The 15,116-nt window shown below is 42.5% G+C and overlaps 1 protein-coding gene across 6 annotated transcripts in view; it reads right to left on the minus strand.

Moving 5' to 3' along the window:
- cnot1 (CCR4-NOT transcription complex, subunit 1) overlaps window positions 1-15,116 on the minus strand; it is a 92,657-nt gene that overhangs the window by 4,250 nt on the left and 73,291 nt on the right. For all 6 annotated transcript variants that reach the window (XM_048605896.1, XM_048605893.1, XM_048605895.1 and 3 more), the window contains 6 exons: window positions 13,288-13,451; window positions 12,257-12,374; window positions 11,307-11,408; window positions 9,702-9,875; window positions 7,885-8,034; window positions 433-613 (listed from right to left, as the gene is read on the minus strand). In XM_048605896.1, coding sequence (XP_048461853.1) covers window positions 433-613; window positions 7,885-8,034; window positions 9,702-9,875; window positions 11,307-11,408; window positions 12,257-12,374; window positions 13,288-13,451 — 889 coding nt within the window. The remainder of the gene's footprint in view (window positions 1-432; window positions 614-7,884; window positions 8,035-9,701; window positions 9,876-11,306; window positions 11,409-12,256; window positions 12,375-13,287; window positions 13,452-15,116) is intronic.

Consider the following 15,116-nt stretch of genomic DNA (forward strand, 5'->3'; position numbering starts at 1 on the left):
CTGCAGTGTGACAAGCAGGCAAAACTATCACCGCTGATCAGGCCACACATTTACTAGGTACAGGCAAAAAAACCCCCTGAATTGTGTATACCATCTTTAAGATATGAAAACTCTTCCAGAGAGGGATGATAGAGATAGGAATCCTTTCTGAGGGTTATGCATCAAAAGGAGAATGAGCATGAATGGAGGGAAGTTTCAGACAGTGAGGACAGGCATAATTTTTCAGAAATAGATCTTTCCACCCTCTAACTTACAAGCTGAGGTCAACTGCAACATTTCCACTACTGCCCGAGCAGTTGAACAACGCTTACAAAATAAGCCAGAGGGCTTTCTATTGAAAAGATTGGCGCTCCTCTTGATCTTTATTATGTAACAGAGGATGATGAGCACAAACTGCAAAATCTAAAAGCACAAAGCTGACCAGTGCCTTACCTTCTGTGTCGAGGTCGACAGCCAGGTTCTGGAAGATGTCCATGTGGGCAGAGTGTGTGATCGTGCTCATGGATGGCGTGCTGCCCTTGTTATGGATGTGAGCAATCGCCTGCGTTCCCACATACAACACCAGGGCATTTATTAGCTGGATGTTATACCGATTGCCGGGTTCATTTGATACCTGTAATACAAAGAAAGGAGCAACTCCATTCTCCACAAAAACTTATTGCCCCAGACAGCAGAACACGCAAGTCAATGGTGACTGGACACTGACCAAAAACAAGTGGGTATGATTAATTTTCCACTTGCCAAGTCAAGATGATACAGTCAAAGTGCAGTACCCCATGTGCTGCCTCAATGCAGATCAGCCAGTAAAAGGTTAACTAACTCCCCATCCCCACCCAAATCAGTTATGAAACATCGAACAAGTTTGCATCACTGTGACTAATACAGCCCACATCATCACAGCCAGCTGCTGTCCAGGCTGGTTAACATACCAGACCGTCTTCTGCACAGGCAGTTCCCTGAATGATCCACTGGCCAAATACCAACCTCGGTCTGGTCACCAACAATCAGCAAACTGGGGAAAGCAGCATGCAACACAACCACTGAAGCATTCCAATATCTTCTTCAGACATGACATTTTAGCTAACGGGATTACAGTGCATGAAGTATTACATTGGTCAAACAATTTTTGTAAGAATTACAACTGTGTCAGACTACCAGAGGAAACAGCAGCAAGGAGTGGGCCGAACAGCATACAGTTGTACACACCCTAACCCAAGTCACACTTAGAAAACATCCCATAACCCAGCTGGCACTGCCTCACTCCACACAGTTAGCATTTCTTTCATCATTTCATTCACTCCTGGCGTGGGGGAGACTGGCGATCCTGTCAGGAATACAAGGCTTGGTACTTGTCCAGACAGTCCTTTCTGTCTAATTTCCAGTTTAAATGGAAAACAAAAGGCTAGTTTAATAGAAAATTACAAAGGAAATCCTGAGGGTGTCAAGACAAAGGTCTGCTGGGTGGGTTCTAGCAAAAAGCGTCATTCAGCTAGGCTATTAGTGCTGCCATACAGTTATGCATATTTTTCAAGTTCGCTCAAATTTGCAACTTTATTATTATTTATATATGACAAAGACCTCCAATATTATAAACGACTGATTTAAAAGATGTATATAGGAATCTAGCAACATGGAGAAACACGAACTTACGTATTATTGCAAATTCATCATAAACCCCCAACTCTACGGCTAGTCTTGTTGCCATCTACCTTGGAGAGGGTGAGCGGCTACTCTCAAGACACTTCTTCCAATCTCTCCCAGACCATGACTCCACCAGCGAAAACCAAGTCATTGTTTCCAGGACTGTCATGGACCTCATCTGTTTGAGGATTTCCCCTCCACAGCTTCTCACCTCTGTTCCCAAATCCTACACAGCCAGTTTCTACATGCTTCCAAAAATTCAATTAAAAAGGAACTACCCTGGCAGATCCACCGTTTTGCCTACCCCACTGGGCTCATGTCTTCCCCAACCTTATCCAGTCTCTCAACACCACCCCCTACCCCCTCATGCCCAGGATCAACTTAATGAACATTTTGCAGATTGCCTCCAATGCCAGTATATTTTTCCTTAGAAAATGGGACCAAAGCTGTTCACAGTATTCCAGCTGTGATCTGACTGTAGTGCCTTCTACAGCTTAGCAACACTTCTCCATTTTTATACTCCATTGTGTTTGAATGGAACACTAGCTTTTGAGTCATGCACAAGGGACCGTCAATCCCTACATTTTAAAAATACTTAGCTGCTGTATTCTTCCTGACAAACCTCACATTTGCCCACATTATATTCTACCTGCCTAAAGATGATTTTGCCCACTCACCTGACCTATAGACCCGGTGCAGGCTCTATCATCCTCACCATTTGCCCCTTCACCTATTTTTTGCTTCACGTGCAAACCTGGCAATAGGACATTCACTTTCTTCAACCAAGTCATTATTATCTGTTGTAAATAATTGTGGCACGAGCCACGATCCCCAAGACACTTCACTAGTTACAGGCTGCCATCTGATCCTGCCCCTTAACCCCATTCTGTCTTCTATAGTTAGCTTATTTTCCATCCATCCTAATATACTACAGCAAACCTTTTACTAACCCGTACTTATGGCACCAGGAGTATGTCGGTTAATCAAACATTCCAGATAATCGAGAGGTACGCATATCCATAGTAAATCCTGACCAAGTGAAGCTTCAACACATCTACAGCCCTCACAAAAATCTATGTAAAAACATCAACGCACTGCCTAACATCAATGTAAAAATACACAGCATGCAACAGAAACGTAATGTAGCGGGTATACGCATCACCGTTATACTTTATTTACAGCATACTCAGACGTCACAGTAGAGCATGGTATTTAAGGTTTCTCATTTTTGCCGGTTTATCAAGACTGCTAGTTAAAACAAAGTTTGCTGTACCCCCAAAATAAAAGGCTGCTACCTTAAGTAGCCTAATGTGTGGTACCTAATTGAAGGCCTTTTGAAAATCCAAATATATCACATCTACTGGCTATCTATCTTGTTTGTTATCTTTTCAGACAGCCATCCCCCTTCATGAAGTGACTCTGATTGATTACATTATATTTCTAAATGCTATACTATTACAACTTTTATAATAGATGCATAGATCTCAAGCTAACTGTCTATAGTCTCCCTTTCTTAATAAAGGTTGGCAATTTTCCAGTCCTCTGGGACTTTACAGAATCGAAGGATTCTTGAAAGGTTACTATCAGATCATCCACTATCTCTGCAGCTACTTCCTTTAAAATCCTAGAATGCAATCATCAGATTCAGCGCAATTATTGGCATTTAGCTCCATTTGCCTCCCCAGTACTTTTTCATTAGTGATTGTTATTGTCTTTAGTATTTTCTAGTTAGCTTTCAAGTTTACTTTCTCCCTCAACTTTTCAGGGCATCTTTTGAAAGTTTTAAAACTTCCCCAATCCTCCGGCTGACTACGAATACTTACGACTTTTTCTTTCAATTTTGTACTATCCTGAACTTCCTTGGTTAATCGTGGTCAGTTCATCAGCTTTCCAGAATCCTCTTTATTCATTTGCAGAGAGATGAGCTATTTTCTTTACTGTTGGCCATTGCTGCTGACTTTTCTGCTAGTTTCCCAGTCCATTCCACCCAATTCTGCCCTCAATCCTTTGAAATTACCCTTATTGATGTTTAGCAAGGCTCTTACTTTGCCTATCCATGGAAATGGAGGGAATTTACTAATATTCATTTCAAATGCAACTCCCACACCTATTTTGACTATACTTCCTCACACCCTGCTTCCTACAAACAATTCATTGATTTTCTCAATTTCTCCTCCCTGCTGTATCTATTCTGATGATGCTACCTTCTATGATTGTGTTTCTGACATGGTTTCCTTTTGATTCAAACTAGTGTTTGCCCTGACTGAGGTCAAAAGGTCCTCATCCATGCCCATCTCACATTCCCGCACTTGTGCCTTCACCAATTCTCTTCCCTCCTAGAACAGTGATAAAGTTCCCTTTGCCCTCACTTTTCATCCAATTAGCCTCCACATTCAAAGGATCATCCTGTCATTTCTGTCACTATCAGACACATCCATGCTTCCCCTCCCATCAGCATTCTGACAGAACCATTCTATCTGCAACACTCCTGATCCATTCCTCCATCATTCAAAACACTTCATTCCTTCTCAAGGCACCTTTCCACGCAATTGTAGAAAATCTAGCTCTTTTACCGCCTGGGTCTAAGGCCCCAAAACACATCTTGCAGGTGAAACAGGAAAGATGTGATAGCACTGAGGAGGGTACAGATGAGATTTACCAGGATGTTGTGTGGGCTGGAGAGTTTCAGCTGTGAAGAGAGACTGGACATTCTGGGGCTGATTTCTTTGGAGCACAGAAGACTGAGGGGGGACATAATTTTATACATCTCAATCAGGAGGAGCATAGACAGGAAGAAACGTTACTCCTTGGTGGAAGAATCAATAACCAGACAGCTTGTATTTAAGGTACAGGGCAGGAGGTTTAAGAAGAGATGTGAGGAAAACATTTTTCACCCAGAGGACGGTGGGAATGTGGAACTCACTGCCGGTAAGGGTGGTAGAAGCAGAAACCCTCATAACATTTAGAGGTACGCTTGCAATGCCAAGGCATACAAGGCAATGAGCCAAATGCTGCAAATGGGATTAGAATAGCTGATGGTTGTGTTTGACTAGCATGGACACAATGGGCCAAAGGGCACTTTTGTGTGTTGTGGGCCTCTATGAAGCAGTGATTCATTTGTAACAAAAGCAGAAACTGCTGGAGAAACTCAGGTGGTCTGGCAGCACCTGTGGACAGAAAGCAGAGTTTTCATTTCAGGTCCAGCAATTCTTCTTCAGAACTGTTAGCAGCAGTGATGGTATATGTGAAGATGGTGGTTGGAGACATAGACAGACCCCAGAGTGACAGTCAGAAGCAAAACTCAATGGGGAGCATAAGTAGGTGGAAATGGGTTGGCTGTGCTGAAAGCAGCCCATATAACAACAGGGTTGGGTTGTGGGGATAGTTAAAGGACAGAGGGGAAGGTGCTCAGGTTCCAAAACTGTTGAGCTCAGAGTCTTGAAGTCGACACGGTCCTGAAGCACAAAATGAGATGCTGTTTTCCAGACTGCACCAAGCCTCAGTGGAGCACTGCAGTGGGCCCAACAAAAGGAATATCAGAAAGGCACTATTACAATAATTATGGGACTTCAATATGCAGGTAGACTGGAAAAATCAGGGTGGTAGCAAATCCCAAAGAAAGGAATTTGTGGAATGTCTACAAGAGGATTTTTTTGGAGCAGCTTGTGGTAGAGCTCACTAGGAATAGGGAATTCTGGATTTGATGTGTCATGAGGAATTTGATTAGGAAGCTGATGGTGAAGGAACCCCAGAAGCCAGTGACCATAATATGAATTGGCCCTGCAGTTTGACAGAGAGAAGAATGAACCAGATGCAACGGTATTACAATCGAATGAAGGCAACTATAAAGACATGAGGGAGGAGCTGGCCAGAGTTGATTGAAAGGGGAACCGAGCAGAGAAGACAGTGGAGCAGCAATGGCAGGACTTTCTGGGGGTAAGCTGAAAGATCTGAAAGTGGATAAATCACCCAGACTGGACGGACTACACCTCAGGGTCCTAAAGGTGACAGCTGAGGAGATTGTAGAGGCATTGGTGGTGATCTTTCAGGAATCAATAGTATCAAGGAGGGTCCCAGAGGACTGGAAAATGGCTAATGTAACTCCCCTGTTCAAGAAGGGAAGGAGGCAAAAGATGGGAAATTATAAAAACATGAGAAAAAGCATACATTGTGGTGAAGATTAGTGGGAAGCCAGAGATAGAGGACTGGCTGATGTGTAGAAGGCAGAGTGGGGATAAAGGGGTCTTTTTCAGAATGGCAGCAGTGACTAGTGGAGCTCTGCAGGGGTCAATGTTGGGGAAACTGCTCACATTATACAGTAATGATCTGGAGGAAGAAACTTAGGGCATTGTCGTTAGGTTTGCAGATGGCACAAAGATAGGTGGAGGGCCAGGTAACGTTAAGGAAGTTGAGGAGGCTACAGAATGATTTGGACAGGCTAGGAGAGTGGGCAGATGGAATACAAGGTAGGAAAGTACGAGGTTATGCACTTTGGTAGGAAGAATAGAGGCATGGACTATTTTCTAAATGGGGACTGGCTTCAGAAATCTGAAACACAAAGGGACTTGGGAGTCCCAGTTCAGGATTCTCCCAAGGTTAAATACAGGTTCCATTGTATTTGCCTTCCTTATTGCCAATGTTACCATTCATTTCGCGAGGGCGAGAATGAAGAGCAGGAATGTAGTACTGAGGTTGTAGAAGGCTCTGGTCAGATCATATCTGGAATATGGAGGTCGGAAATCACATGACACCCGGTTATAGTCCAACAGGTTTATTTGAAAACACAAGCTTTCGGAGTCTTACTCCTTTCTTCAAGTGCTAGTAAGACTCCGAAAGCTTGTGTTTTCAAATAAACCTGTTGGACTATAACCTGGTGTCATGTGATTTCTGACCCTGTCCACCCCACGTCATGGAATACAGAGAACAGTTTTGGGCCTCGTATCTAAGGAACCTATGCTGGTTATGGAAGGGGTCCAGAGAAGGTTGGAATCATAGAATCCCTACAGTGTGGAAACAGGCCCTTCAGCCCAACAAGTCCATACCAAACCTCCGAACAGCATCCCACCCAGACTCATCCCTACTCCTTTCCCCTGTAACCCACCTAATCTACACACTAATGAACACTACGGGCAATTTAGCTTGGCCAATCCACCTAACCTGCACATCTTTGGACTGCGGGAGGAAACCGGAGCACCTGGTGGAAACCCACACAGACACAGGGAGAATGTGCAAACTCCACACACTCACCTGAGTTGGGGATCGAACCTGGATCCCTGGCACAGTGAGGCATCAGTGCTAACCACTGAGCCACTGTGCCACCCCACAAGAACTTGGCTGGGTGTATATATGGACAGCAAGTAATCAGTGTTGTTGGGTGTTTTGAGATGAGAGTTGGAATAAGACATGAGAAAAAGAGAGTGTTTAATAGCCTCTCTTGACTTTTCACGAATATAAGAGGCACGACATTTCCTCCTCTGCTCCATTCTAAAAAGATGACTCATACTGGACTTGAAATTGTAACTGTTTTCTCTCTCCATAGGCTGTGTTTCTGTTCCATCATGAACTACAACTTCTAGTGTCTGAAACAGTTTCAGTCATTTTCTTAGGTAGCTCAGCGTGCATGGTCACAGCATGCCAATTTGAAAAAAAGTAAAACTCCTTGCTATATATAGATATTCAAACACTGAATTATTACACAGTATTGCTGGGAAGCTGAATTGTCATGTGAACACAAGTTACTGAATTTGACTTATAAAGGACTTTCACAACTTCAACAGTGAGACTCAACTCCATCACTGCTCAATTTTACACCAGATTATATCTCTTCCTATTCAAACTTTATTACAGTGGATTGCTCTTACAACCGACAATCAAGCAAACGGCACAGGCCAAATCTACCACTAAGAAACTCGGGTGTGTTGATTTTTAAAGCAGGTTGGGACAGGATGAGTTTCTTGCACATAATCAGCTCCCCATTTCCACATCTTGCTCAAATGTGACTGATGTTTGGCTGATGACCTTATTTATCCAGTAACTTCACATACTCAGTCAAGTAACGTCAGCATGGATAAAACAAAAGTAACTAACAAGACTTAGTGCATGCTTGTGTCTATAGCAGCATGTTCATACTTGTATAATTTCTGTCAGAAAAGCCAAGAGCAGCAGAGTCTCTAGCACAGTCAGAATTCAATAACTAGCTCATTAAAAAGAAAAAAAAGATGCAATTACCCTTGTCCTGCTTACCTGCAGGTTACTGCGCAACTCTGAGAGAAAGGTGACCGGTGACCGTGTCTTTAGATAGGAATCCAAGTCTTTCTTAAACTGAGGTGGCATCACTCCTGTGAAGTTGGTCAATATCCGAGGAGCAATATTGATTTCACTCAGCATATCCACCTGCCACACAGTGGAAACACAGAGTCGGGGTTTGAACAGCAGTGTAATTCAGTATGCCTAGTGGTAACCACCTACTAAACACAGACATCAGTTCTGTACAGTTACAGCCCTCCAGTTCATACAGGGAAAAAAATCAGCACAAAGTCACTCACCCACGTACAGACTTTTAAAAAAGACAAGCGAGAATTACAGCAAATCAAACAACAGAAAATACTGGAGTATAAAGGCTAACCAGCATTTTAAAAGGGAAATAAAACATATGACATTGTTTTAATGTCCCAGGTGGGGTGAGTCTCATTTTGAATGAACTTTCAATGTGAAAATTCAACAAACTAGTAAAAACGTACAGGTTAATATTTCAGTTTTTAAAAAAATCCATTCATGAGCTGTTCATGGGACCAGCATTTATTGCGCATCCCTTGTTGCCCTTGAGAAGCTGGTAGGGAGCTACCTTCTTGAACTGTGGTAGTTCATGTGCTGTAGGTAGACCCACAATGTCATGAGGGAGGGAGCTCCAGCTTTTTTACCAAGTGACACAGAAGAAATGGTGATATATTTCCAAATCTGGATGGTGTGCGGCTTGGCAGGGAACTTGGTGGGTGGTTTCCCCCTGTATCTATTGCCCTGGTCCTTCCAGAGGGTAATAGTGGTGGGTTTGGTAGATGATGTCTAAGGAGCTGGAGAATTTCTACAGTGTGTTTTATAGATAGTACATACTGCTGCTGAGCATCAATGATGGAGGGAGTAGAGGTTTGTGTTATGTGGTGCCAAATCATATAAGTTGCTCTGTCTTGGATGGTGTCAGGCTTCACAAGTGTTTTTGAAGTTGCATGTTTCATCACACTCCTGACTTGTATCTGGCAGGCTCTGATGAGTCAGGAAGGGAGTTACTCATTGCAAGATCCCTAGCATCGGACCTGCTCTTGTAGCCATTGTACTCATATATGGTTAGTCCAATTCAGTTTCTAGGCAATGACAACCCCCAGGGTACTCATAGTGGGGGTTCAGTGACGGCAATACCTTGACAGTCAAGGGGCAATAGTTTGATTTTTGTTGGAAATGGTCATTGCCCACAACTTGTGTGGCACAAATGTTACTTGCTACTTGTCAGCCCAAACCTGGATATTGTCTCTGTCTTGCTGCATTTAGACACAGACTGCATCAGTATCTGAGGAGTTGCAGATAGTGCTGAACAGTGTGTAATCAGTGAATTTCTAAACCTTATGATGGAGGGAAGGTCATTGATGAAGCAGCTGAAGATGGTTGGGCCTAGGACACTATCCTGAAGAACTCCTGCAAAGATGTCCCAGATGACCAACAACAATACCTTCCTACATGCCTATGTTCCTACATGACTCCAACCAGTGGATAGATCCCCACTTGACACAAACTGTTGTGAAATGTCAATTATTTTCAGTATAAACAACTAAAAGCACAAAGGCATTGAATTTCTGATGCATTAAGCAGTATACACAAACCTCTCACTAACTGTGTCAGCTCCTGTTGCAAGGCATCCTTCAAACTACACTAGGTTATTGCACACTAAGGAGGTTTGCTTAGGAAATTATGAATCCAGGATCATTTGCGACATGGATACTCAGCATCAATGCGCTCTCATTTTATCAATCAGACAATACAAACCCCTTGGTGGAAATGCCATCTTGTACCTTTAGATTCGGTGTGAATGGATCTGGCAGCCGCATATTCCTTGGGAAGGCACTCAGGATCAGATTACGCAGCTGAATACAGTTTGGTGGGATCACATCGCAGAAGCCATAATGGTAGTCACAAAGGAACTCTGGAAAGTCGTGCAAAAGGACAAGCAAGACACGCAGTGTACCCTATAAAGATAAAACAGTGATCTCAAAACCAGATTAGACACAGCAGAAAGATTGTCAAGGTAACAACTGTCTGTGGAACATCAGAAAACTCAGGAAAGACGCTCTCATTCTGAAATACTTCTTACCTGCTCTGGAGAAATGTGACTTTTTGAGACAGCAGCAGTTTACAATTCAAGAAACTGATTACAAGTAGCAAAACGGAATTTGTGCAGTGGCATTTTAAAAAGTGGAGGGGCAGGCAGGCAGATGAAGAGATGTAGAGGGGGCAAAACCAGAAATTGCTGGAAAAGCTCAGCAGGCCTGGCAGCATCTGGAGAGAAATCAGAGTTAACGTTTCAGTTCGAGGCACTAGACCTGAAAGGTTAACTCTGATTTCTCTCCACAGATGCTGCCAGACCTGCTGAGCTTTTCAAGCAATTTCTGTTTTTGTTTCTGATTTACAGCATCCACAGTTCTTTTAGTTTTTATTTAGATGAAGAAGGGGCTTGTATTAAAAACATTTAGGTTCTAACTTAAAAAAAAACTTAATCCTGTTATGTGCAGAATACCCAGAGAGGTTTAACAAATTCCACATTTGTTTCTATGTTCTCAGACAGTCAAAAAATATTTAGGAACTCCAGTAAAAGCCAATGGTAGTGTTTTGCTCAGCACACTTCGTAGTATGTTTAGAAGCTAAATTGTTGCTATTCTAAAGGTCTGCTCTTTTTGTCAGCAAGATTGACACAAAACTGAATTCTCCACATGAAATGTTAACAATGTTGAAATAAGAAGGGGTTCAGTAATTATTAATAGTGCCATTCACAATGGTAATCTACCTTGTTCTTTTGACATTGAAGCTTCAATGCTTAAGAAAACATGGACCTGAAACTGAACAGTCATTTGCTTGGAACCCTGGAAACGTGAATCCTTGGGCAATCAGCCGAAACTCTGCACCTCAAAACATTTCAGCTCAAAAGGTCTAAATGTATAGTCAGTTAATTTCACCGATGGTAACTTAGCTTCAATTCACAGAAAAAGCCTGAAGATGGTGCTGTTGAAACACAAAAATCCCATCACTAGAAACATAATGCTTGTTCTTAACCCAGTGTAATGGACCTTCTTTTAGCAAACTCTGTCAACCATCACATCCTGGAACAGGACTAGAGGCTAGTGATGTGTACTACTGTGCCTCTATTACTGGTTTATAACCAACTACTGTACATCCACAATATGCTCGCCTGTGGTTATCCAATGGTTTTGTTTCCCGCTCCTCCCATGGCACTGCAACGTATGGCACAGTATTTCTTGCGCAACACATACTGCAACAAGCCGTAAACAATGTCATAGAATATATTCAAAGCACCCAATCTCTGTTCCAACTTTTAGAAACGCGCTTTCTTCAAAGAAGGAATATTGTTGGTTTTTTCTTTGTATTATGGTATACACACTCACCTTGTAAAGAATTTGCATAGGTTTTGTCAATTCTACGTTCCTCAAGTAAGGAGCCAGGAACTTAAACAGATCAATCAGCAGCTGGGCATACATGGGCCAGCCCTGGAGGACAGAATACAGAAGTGATACCTCTACATTCGATGCAATTACAAAATACTAGGAGTTTCTACATGCATGCTTCGTAACAACAAAATGTATACTACTTCACACAACAGAATAATCTAGCACAAATCTGAACTCAGCTCCCCAAATCAATGTATAAAGCATCATTAAAAATTAACCTGGGGCATAATAAATGAATTAGCCAAGCTCCAAACTGGTCCTATTTACCTTGTCCTTTTTGCCAATGGGCATCCGGCTCATTTAACTTAACTTCCACAGCATGCAGCTGCAGAAACTAGTGTAACCATTCTACTGCTCTATCAAAATTCTTGCTCATAAGATGATTAAAATTTGTGCACACATTGTTATTGACCTAAGAATAAGGGTGATAGATAAAACAGCACTGAATGTTACTGCGTCACTCACTCACACACATTTGAATTTGCTGAATGACGTCCTCCAAGCAGCTATTATTCATCTGAGAGCTGTGACAATGAGTGCTTGCTATCTCTAACAGCAACAGGAGGGCAGTAGGTACCTTCAGTTCAGCTTGTTCTCATTCATAACTTCAAGCAAGGCTAGGTGAACTCTAGTCCATTCATCCCTCCCTTGCATGAAGGTTAATTGTAATATCAATATCACTGCTCCAGCTTTCTGCAGCTAGCGTGTAAGCCCAGGCCTTTCCTGCTGTGCTACAGATACTCAATGAACATCTAGCTACGCCTGGACACTCATTTACTGACAGGCAATGCAGAAATCTCTCTGCTGTATGAAAAAAGAAGGTAGAGAAGAATGAACTGTAGCAGCAGTCAGTCCAGTGGTACAGATACTGAAAGCATTTAGCTTACCTTCTGTTGGGGTGTATGCGCCAGCATTCTTGCAATGAAGATCCGGTGGGAAATCAGTTCCAGCCAGGCATAGACAAAGCCAGGAGCTTTAGTAGGCCGCAAAATGTGAAATGTGTTGCTGCACAGGAAAAGGACATTGGAATTTATGTCTGAAGAGAGGAATCAGTTGGCTAACAATAACTTCTAAAAACACAGTTAAAAAGATTCCCAGTAACAAGCTCAATCGTGATTAACAGAAGTGCAATTTAAAATGAAATGCAAAAGCAATCTATATGCTGTTCTTTCAACTCATGTTGAAGTACACAAGCTCTTTTGAATCATTGGTTTGAAGCTTGTCTAACCTCATGTAAACAAACCAGCAGTGAGGGCTCTTTTTAGCCCTTTGTTAACTTTCACCCTACAACAGTGAGGTGCTCAGCCACTCAATAGTCTCAATGTGCCAGATTAAAAAGAGTGGCTGGATAAACTGCTATGGTGTCCCTTTTCAATTTAATTCCCTCAGGACAACAGAGGAGTAACGCAGCCTTTTGCTGTCTCATACAATGAGTAAATACCCACTAAACCATGGAAACACTATTGTCGAGACTAATTCCAAAGTCATTCAAACTCCTGATGTGATCTAGCGAGAAAGACAGGATGTCAAGCTGATACAGGAACTATGTCTGGCTTCCTGCATGCCAGGACAACAGCTGAGGTACATCAGCTTCAGCAAAGACCAGTTAATTGAATATAGACAAACAGCACAACTGGAGACCACTTAAATGCACTGTTTACACATGGTGAGCTGCTGTAGGTTTTAAGTTGTTCAAGTGATTTTCAATTATACAAACAGTTCGTTCCTTCAGAGTTCTCCAAACCTTTAATTCTACCATACAGCCTGTTGAATCCTTCTCAATTGTTCATTAGCCATTCCAGGCGGAATGAGTTTTGAATTTTAGACACTGCATTGTTTCAGTAACTAAGAATTTCCACTATAGTGTTTTGACAACATGAATGAAATAGGGAGATATGCTTCCTTTTTAAACACTTACCAGAAAGCAGTCAGTGTCTGGAAGTTGATTGTTTCCAGCACATGCTCAGGGGCATTTAGCTCCAGCAACAACATGATGAAGATTCGATGATATGGCAGCTGCTGAAATTCACTCTGACGTACTTCGTGATCTTGTAGCAGGACTCCAACAACAATCCCCAGGACCTGCACAACATTAGATAGCAAGCATTCAAAAACACCATCTACCTCCAGCAAAGGTGCCATTTTGCACTACATATTGGACAGCTCCCCAGTATTTCGGCTCCTTTGAGTGACTAACCATGCACAAATAGATAATGTGATTATGAAGGGCCAGATACTGTGCTCACCAGCATTACAAACCACGACTGCAGACAGTGAGGAGTTGTAGGAACTGCACCTGAAACTTTCCCCTCTCCAGGGCAGCCAGATCAACAGCAGCTGCAGCACTACAACTGAAAGCCAGATGCTATGGGCTCACTCTGTACAAGCTCAAGACTGCATTTTGGACATTCAGGGATCCAGAAGATCAAGTCTGATGTGACAGACCAAAATTGGTAATCTGAAATCAGCATCTACCCAAAACTCATTATCAAATATAGTCAGGAGACGATGATCCAATACTTTGGATTTTGACTTTTCCTAAAGCTTTCTCCTCCTTTCTCTCTTGTAATCCTTCCCCAAGTTAAATGTTTGAAAATCACAACCTGAACAGTTTAACAAATGACAGATTTTGTTTAACTGATCAAACAGTTCTGGGATTTTAACTCATGGCCTTTTGTTTTGGAAAAGCACCCCAGTTTATTAGGAGTTTGAATGGATACCATTTTAGGTTAGCAACATCAATTCGATGACTGAATCCGCAATTTTAGAAACTACTTGCTGAGTGACATTTCAGAGTATATTGGCATGACAATGCAAAGATGGGAAGCTGACTCACATTTAACGGCCCTCACCCACTGTCAAGTTGCTAATCTTTGTTTTGGTAGTACAGGAAAGTGCAGATCCAATGGACTGACTTCTTCCAGGATTGGAAGGACGATAACCACAGATTCCGAATTCCTGGTGGTAGCTGATAGCAGATTGCTATCCCGTGGGTTACAACTAATGTGTTGCCAGAAGAGACAGCATATGGAGAAAGTAGTGGGGACATTATTCCAAACAGAAATGTGGTCAAGCCCACACTGCCATCTAACATGATGTGGAGGTGCCAGTGCTGGACTGGGATGGACAAAGTCAGAAGTCACACAACACCAGGTTATAGTCCAACAAGTTCATTTTAAAATCACACAAGCTTTTGGAGTACAGCCCCTTCGTCAGGTGCAGTGATAGATGAGAGTACACCTTACACAATTTACAGGCAGAGAGATCAAAAGATCCACTCACACTAGTTGTATGATCTTTTTATCTCTCACTGCACCTGATGAAGGGGCTTCGTTCCAAAAGCTTGAGAGATTTCAAATAAATCTGTTGGACTATAACCTGGTGTTATGTGACTTCTGACTTTGCCATCTAACATGACACAAGGGGAAACATTCAATCCCATCAAAAGCCGTGAACCAAAGTCCCTATGAAAGGGAAGCGAAGCGTTCTAGTTCTCAGTGCCTTCTTAACAAATAAAGAACAAAGAAAATTACAGCACAGGAACAGGCCCTTCGGCCCTCCAAGCCTGTGCCGATCCAGATCCTCTATCCAAACCTGTCGCCTATTTTCCAAGGATCTGTATCCCTCTGCTCCCTGCCCATTCATGTATCTGTCCAGATACATCTTAAATGATGCTATCGTGCCCGCCTCTACCACCTCCATTGGCAACGCGTTCCAGGCACCCACCACCCTCTGTGTAAAGAACTT

This window comes from Rhincodon typus, chromosome 15 (genome assembly GCF_021869965.1).
Source record: "Rhincodon typus isolate 14 chromosome 15, sRhiTyp1.1, whole genome shotgun sequence".
NCBI classification, from domain to species: Eukaryota; Metazoa; Chordata; class Chondrichthyes; order Orectolobiformes; family Rhincodontidae; genus Rhincodon; species Rhincodon typus.